Source organism: Rhipicephalus sanguineus, chromosome 1, assembly GCF_013339695.2.
Source record: "Rhipicephalus sanguineus isolate Rsan-2018 chromosome 1, BIME_Rsan_1.4, whole genome shotgun sequence".
NCBI lineage: Eukaryota > Metazoa > Arthropoda > Arachnida > Ixodida > Ixodidae > Rhipicephalus > Rhipicephalus sanguineus.
In genome coordinates, this window is record NC_051176.1 from 58,198,244 (window position 1) to 58,206,291 (window position 8,048).

The following is an 8,048-nucleotide window of genomic DNA, read 5'->3' on the forward strand; positions in this document are numbered from 1 at the left end:
AACATATTCTATGCGCAGATGCATGAACTTGAAAGGGTCGAAAGCACACTGACCGTAGTTCCAGGGGGACTCGCACTGTTGCATCGGATGCTGGGAGTTTGTCCACTGGTAGTTGTCAATAGTGTAGCACATTTCGTCCGGGTACCTGTAGTAGGTCAGCCGAATGCTGGTGGCCCAGGAGGAATTTTTATGGGAGAAAGATAGAGAGATAGAGACAGAAAAGCTTCCACACAAGACGCGAAGCAGTGACAGCAATAGATAAGCCTTATTGGCAGTGAAAATTCGCGATGTCGCGCGGACCATTACTGCGGAGGCAAAAATGGAGGACGCTGTTAAACGCACCAGCTCTTCTGATCGCGAAGCTTGGGTTTTCGAAAGCCGGGAAACGGGTACCATTATTGCGCGCGCACGCACACACACATACACACAACACACACACAACCCGCACACAATACACACAGAACACACACGCACAATACACACACGATACGCACAGACAACACACACACACACAAACACACATGCACAACACACACAAACACACGCGCACAATAGCCACACACACAACACACATACGACACACACACACGACACGACAGACAACACACACACAATGCACACGCAACACACAGCATACACACAACACACACACGACACGACAGACAACACACACACAATGCACACGCAACACACAGCACACACACAACTCGCACACAACACACACGCACAACACACACACGCGACACGCACAGACAACACACACACAATACACACACAGCACACATACACACAGTTTACACACAGCACAAACACACAGCACACACACACAACACACACACACAGACACAAGTAGCGCGCGCGCTAGCGCGAATTCCAATGAAAGAAGATTGGTCACGGCACACAAAGGCACATAACAGTTACGTAGTATTTTATTTTAATCAATTCCCTAATTCCCGATCTTTTATTAAATGCGAAGCATTTCTTAGCGAACCTCTGGCACTTTGAGCGTTTCTATCTACGTATATCTATCTATCTATCTATCTATCTATCTATCTATCTAGCCGCCTACGTCTGGGTGCTCTCATGATCGCCTCCTTAACTTGGTGTAGACCAAAATTGGCATGGGAGGGTAAGAGGATTTGACGAATATGACTGTCGGGTCGTGACATGAATAACGTGAAAATCCTGTCGCGTACGTCGTCAAACCCTTTCCACTAGACACGTGTGGCACATACCCGTTTACCACGGGCTAAGGTGAACGGGTATGCGCCACAGGTGATTGACAGTTTATATCTACGCAGGAACGGCGAGAACAGACAATGGTAACTTAAATGTCAGAGCGTTAAGGAAAACCAACATCGGCAGCGTTGACTCGACGAATGGATAAATAATATCTGGGGTTTAACGTCCCAAAACCACCATATGATTATGAGAGACGCCGTAGTGGAGGGCTCCGGAAATTTCGACCACCTGGGGTTCTTTAACGTGCACCTAAATCTAAGTACACGGGCCTCAAACATTTTCGCCTCCACCGAAAATGCAGCCGCCGCGGCCGGGATTCGATCCCGCGACCTTCGGGTCAGCAGTCGAGTGCCATAACCACTAGACCACCGTGGCGGGGCGACTCGACGAATGGAAAGAAGGAAAATTAGGATCCCAGCAGGAATCGAACCCGAGCATTCTTCGTGGAAATCAGGTATTCTACCACTGAGCCACGCCACGTCTATAAACTGGTTTGGAAAAACAGTCTACGCAGGCGTAATATCGGTGCAACGTCGATTGTGGTTGTGGTGCTTGCTATCTAATTTTACAAGAAAGCAATAAACACTACATGGTACTCCTATGACGTGTACTACTACGATACAGGCGTCATATCAGATTAACGTCTGTGGTTCCAGTGTTGGCTCCACTTTTACAGCAGTCTAATAAGCATTATGTTTGTATTCCTGATTCAGCAAGCTATATTGAAGCATTGCTCGACCCCGGAGGAATATATTAACGATAGTTGCATATGATATCCACATCACCGCACCGTAAAGTGCACTTCGTCCGCCAGAACGACGCAGTGTCCTCTTCATTTCTTACGAGGCTGGGCGATGGCCTCATGCTGACCGAGGATGATGCCAGATTGATTGACAGCCGCTTTGGAGGCTAGGCTATGTAGGCCACGTACGCTCAGGTAGTCTACGAATACGAGAAGCGCCATCCACTGATGTTGGTCTACGTAGCACTATCCCGGCCTACCAGCCTCGACGGCCTATACCTCACCAACGCGAAGGGTGGCTTTAGGTTCCGACATGTCGCCGGCTCTGTCGACAGACAATTAGTCGACGAAATGACCGAGGCATCCACGAATTCCAACAGCTCTACTATACCACATACTTCACTACACATGGACCCCTCGTCACCATGATCACGACCGGATCCTATAACAAGTCATGACCATGTGCTGGTGCTCACTGATCACGGTGATGATGCCCTTGTTCAAGAATTGTCAAGAACTTCTTGCACATATGCTCACGGCTTTGTGAAACGTGCGTGCGTTCTCGGGACAAGTATAAGCACTACATATCAGCGTACCGCTTCTGGTGTTGGTAATACCCACGTTGTCATTGGCAGCGTTACCCAACCGTAAACAACTGGTTATATAACACATATGCGGCTCTTCAACATATATGAGTGTGTATAACATTTATGCAAAACTTTAGTGTCATTTTGTAACGTGTCACTTAGTAAAAAAATTACGCCGCAGTCACCTTGCCGCCGCATGCTTCGCATAACATCGATTCCCACGGTACGTGGGACCTGCCGAATTTTTATTTAATTGTTTATTTATTTACTTATTAAATTATAAATTATTCTTAAACATTACCGTGCACTCTCAGACACATTCTCTCGAACGGATACCGTAGCATAAAGCAAGTAACATTATGATCCGGTATCTCGGCACCACGATTTATTTTGCCAAAAACACACACACACGACACGCAGAGACAACACACAAACACAATACACTCTCACAATTAGGGCGCGCGCGCGCAAATTCCAACGAAAGCAGGTTGGCCACGGCGCCAAAAGGCAGATAACAGTTACGTAGTGTTTTATTTTTAATCCATTTTCTAATTCCTAATCTTTTATTAAATGCGAAGCCTTTCTTAGCGAACCTCAGGCACTTTGGGCGTTTCTATCTACGTATCTATCTATCTATCTAGCCGCCTACGTCTGGGGGCTCTCCCGGTCGTCTCCGTAGGTTGTAATATACCAAAATTTGCATAGCATAGGATGAGTGTACCAGGCACGTAGCCAGGATTTTTTTTCGGGGGGGGGGGGGGGCAAGGCCTAATTGTTCGAAAGAAAGTCTTTCCATGGCAAAAAAAAAAGTTGCCTGGGAATATAGAAGGCTGGAAAATTTTCGGGGGGGGGGGGGGGGCCCGGGCCCCCGGGCCCCCCCCTTGCCTACGTGCCTGGAGTGTACGACGAACACGATTCACTGGTGATGACATGAATAACGCAAAATACCTGTCGCGTACGTGATGAAACCCTTTCCCTCAGTCACGTGTGGCACATACCCGCATACCAGAGTTCATGTTATGCGGGTATGTGCCACAGGTGATAACAGTCTCAATCAACGCAGTAACCGCGAACACACACATTGACACGGAAGGAAAGTGATAATAATAGTAATTGTTGGGATTTTACGTCCCAAAACCACGATATGATTAAAAGAGACACCATAGTGAAGGGCTCCGGAAATTTCAACCATCTAGTGTTCCTTAACCTGCACTGACACCGCACAATACACAGGCCTCTAGCATTTCGCCTCCATCGAAAAGCGATTGCCGCGGCCAGGATCGAACCCGCGGCCGAAATCGAACCCGCGGCCGAAATCGAACCCGCGGCCGAAATCGAACCCGCGGCCTTCGGTTCAGCAGCCGAGTACCGTAACCACTACACCACAGCGGCCAACGCAAGCAAAGTTAGGGAGCTGAAGACAGAGCAACCCTGGAAGACGCCGGGCTACCATCCACACGTCCACGTGGTCCACAACGTAGACCACATGGATTACGCAAAAACCGGGGTCAATGCTTCCTACAATAACTCTGCCGAGAGGACTATGTTCCTCATGATTACCGGTGACTTCAGCATTGATTTATCAAAACCCCACAACGCCTGTGTACAATGTAATGGCTAACATGCAGTGCCCTCGCGCGGCTCTGTTGCTTTGTGTGTTGTGGCGTCACGCCTGAGGACTGAAAGATGGGGACGCGGGAAATAAAGAGTTTAGTTTGTTTTGGGCTCTCGTAGCGCTATGTCTTATTTTTGCTATCTAGTCCCCGGCTATCTCCCGGCCATCTGCGCATGTAGCACCTGGTTCTTAGACGGCATGAAAGGCGGCTTGGATGTGGACAGGGCATCACAAGACCTTGGTGCCACGTCCAGGACAGAAGGAATCATACATCATTTCTTCGTAAAAGCCATCCGCGGTTTCCACTAGCTCTACTATACCTCGCACTTCACCACACCTTCACCGTTCGTAGCCGCGATCACGAACGAATCCGATAACAAGTCCTGTCCAGCTGCTGGTGCTCACTGATCACGGTGATGATGACCTTAATGAACTTCCAAGAACCCCTTCCACATATGCACACGGGTTCGTGAAACGTGCGGGCGTTCTCCGTCATAACGTATAAGCATAACAACTATAACGCAACTCTAACAACTGCAACTGTGATTGTAACGTACATGCAGTGCGCCTGCGCGTGCCACTCGGCTGTGTATATATCTAGGGAAACTTTTGCGAATAAAGCTTATTTGCGAGTAGCGCCTGTCCTGTGCATCTGTGTTCCTTCATTGCCCTATTCGAATTCGCGCTATCCAGTATTAAAGAATATAAGCACTACATATCAGCTTACTGCGTTTGGTGTACGGTAACACCTATGTTGCTGTTGGCATCGTTAGGCAACTGTAAACAACTGGTTATATAGTACATGTGCGACTCTTCAAAATATCTGTGTGCGTATATACTTTGCACAATTCTCTAGCGTCATTCCGTAATGTTTCGCTCAATGTGACAAATTGCGACAAAACCTTCCTGCGCATGCTTCGCAGAACATCGATTCCCACGGCACGTGGGATCTACCGATTTTTTTTATTTAATTATTTATTTATTTACTTATCAAATCATAAATTAATCTTAAACATTGCCGTACACTCTCAGACATAGAGTTTCCTAAAATTATAACTAGAGGGGACTCTGGCGCTGCGATCGTTCAGCCACCATGGGAATGATGTGCCTAGTTTTCGTACTTGCGGGCTTCGAACACACTTGTGGCTTTGTTTATTGCTGTGTTTTGGTTTTCTTTCGGATAAAAGAATGGATCGTTGTGAACTTCGTGACTAGATTTGAACTGGTGAGCCCAAAAAAGTTGAAGTGCTGAAGTGGAACTGCTGACTTTCGCTGAACTTTGTTTTGCGACAAAGCAGATGCAGGCGACGCGGAGCCAAACGGAGCCGAAAGAACGAAGTTTAGGCAAATCCGTGTACTACCCATCATTCCCATGCTGGCTGAAGCGCCATGCGTTGCATCTCCCATAGACACTAGCGCCAGAGTTCCCTCTAGTAAGTATTGTAGGAAACTCTATGCTCTCAGACACATTCTCTCGAACGGATACCGTAGCATAAAGCAAGTAACATTATGATCCGGTATCCCGGCACCACGATTTATTTTGCCAAGAACTGTGGCCCCCTCGCCTTCACATGTCAGGCAGTCGTGACCGTCGTGACTACGATAAGCACATGAACTTCGACTACTTTCTGACTTTAAGATCTCGAGTGCGAAGCGCAGCGGCCATTGTGGCAGACACAGTGGCAACACAGCGGTCGAGGAGAGCGCGCGTACTCACGCTGAGTTGCACCCGAAGCTGGCACATTCGGTGACCTTGGAGCGCATGTGACACTGGAAGAGCTCGTCTGGCACATGCGCCACCGCCATGCGGGTCGCCACTTCCTTCCTCAGGAAGTGCCACCGCTCGGGGTTCAACAGCGTCTGCGACGGCAACCAGTTTTATTCAGTTCGAAAAAAGATACAGATTTTTGTTAGTACATATACAGTTGAAAGTATACATTTAACGAAGCTGATAACTACGCTCGGATTGCTTCGTTAAAGGGATTTTTCGGTCTTTCGAAATTTTAGGTTGTTACTTGACGAGACCCGAAAGCTACCGCGGCAATTTATGCCACTAACACATGCCTGCGCGCATGAAAAGTCCGCGAAAGTAGCCCGGACATGGAGCCTCCCATGTCTGAGTGATATAGGCGGGATAGAGTGTCACGTGAAGCTATGACAAGTTGCCGATATGCACAGACGGGGAGAACAAATGCAGTGATTGTGCGAACAGGTAGAGCAAGAAAGTGGTAAGGAGACGATCAGTGCCATCTGTCGCATAAATCATTAATAACTAAAGAAAGCAACCACCGTGTTTTTCTGCGACCATTTGCAGGGACAACAAACTGCCACCGCCCCTAGCGCCGTTTGGTATACGTAAAAGAGCTACCGATTGTTAAGTCCGTTCTTCGGTGCATGAGCGCGGCCTGCAGCCTCGTCAAAATAAAACCAGTGTCGTGGCTATGGCGGTTCGATGTTTTAACGCGATCGCGTTACAGCGCACGCCCGAAAAAAAAAAGCAGTGTGTCAAAATTTGACAGAAATCATTCCATTTTTTATTGATTCATTTCCCCAAAAAACTTCGTTAAATAGGATTGAGTGCCATGATAGCTTCTTTAATTTGAGTTTATGGCAAAATTGAGACCTATGGGTACCTGCCGGGGAATAAAAATTTCTGCGTTAGGTCGGGAAATTCGTAAAATCTGGTTTCTTTTGATCGAGTGTTGACTGTAGACAGCTTTTTCTTCATGAAAGAAGAAAAAAAAAAACTAGGAGGGGGCGTCACGTGATTTCACTAGCCTCGGCGAGCCAACCTCCTTTGAGGCCGCCCCTCCCGACCAGTGTGCAGTGCTTCCTGGGTAGGAAGAGGGCCCCGCAGCGCCAGCAGCAAACGCAACCAAAGCGAGCCGACCAATAGTAACACTTGCCTATCACGTGATCAGGGCCCATTGCTTTCTGATTTTTTTTTTTTTTTTGGGCTAGGCTTCAAAATTGTCCCGTGACACTCCCTCCTAGTATTTCCTTCCTCGGATGGATGTGTGCTATGAGCGTCCCCTTTATAACGGGGCGGTGACACGTGCGCCACCAGGGTCGACAAAAAGAAGGAAAAAACAATAAAAAACACATTTTTTTTTTTTTAGGTTGGCCTTGTCTTCTTCGATTAAATCAATCTTTCCATAGAAAAAAACACGAATGAACAGCCTAGCTCTCTTCCACTTACGGCAGAATGGCCTTATTTTCCCCATTATTTATTTTCATCCTTTCTCTCTACTTTTCTGCTACCAATACTCTAACCGTCTCTTATTTATTTCTGTCGCAGACGCGTTCAGCTTTCCACTCTTTTCCCTGAAACCAAGGCTCCATGTAGGCTGCCCAAACATACACCTGGGTGGATATCTCCACATTCAATCAGAACATTCTCCGACGTTTCTTTAGCTTCCCCACAGCATGTAATTTTCTTTTCTTCTTCTTTACTGAATATCGCGTTCTGAGGCAACCCGACCTCGTTTCAAACAGTAAAGCGCTTCTCCTTGAATTATCGTAAAATGCCTCCCTCTTTATTTCGTTTTCGCCCTTTCGGCACTTACTCAGAGCCGTTTTTTTTTTTTTTTCATCGCTGCTATTCAATAAATCCTCTGCGCCTCTATGACTTTTCGTTTAACGTTCTTTGTAGCCATATCCCCTACACTGCCAGCCGTATACTTGCTGGTGAGTCTAGTTATTTTTATCCGCTGTGACTCCACGCTGTTCCTATACAAATACCTGAAAACCTTCTCTGCCCATCTACTCTCTTTCATATTCTTTAGGCTCTCTTCGAACCTCATTTTGCTCTGAGCTTCCCTCCCCTCAAAACTTGTCCATCCCATATCGCCCTTTACAGCCT

The 8,048-nt window shown here is 47.3% G+C and overlaps 1 protein-coding gene across 1 annotated transcript in view; it reads right to left on the reverse strand.

Annotated features, from left to right (window-relative positions):
• Positions 1–6,031, reverse strand: part of LOC119385521 (amiloride-sensitive sodium channel subunit alpha) — a 32,843-nt gene extending 26,812 nt beyond the window's left edge. Inside the window, exons 1-2 of the mRNA XM_037652944.2 lie at positions 5,904–6,031; positions 54–166 (exon numbers count right to left, since the gene is read on the reverse strand). Of these exons, the coding sequence (XP_037508872.2) occupies positions 54–166; positions 5,904–5,992 (202 nt within the window). The 5' untranslated portion in view covers positions 5,993–6,031. The remainder of the gene's footprint in view (positions 1–53; positions 167–5,903) is intronic.
• Positions 6,032–8,048: the final 2,017 nt, after the last annotated feature.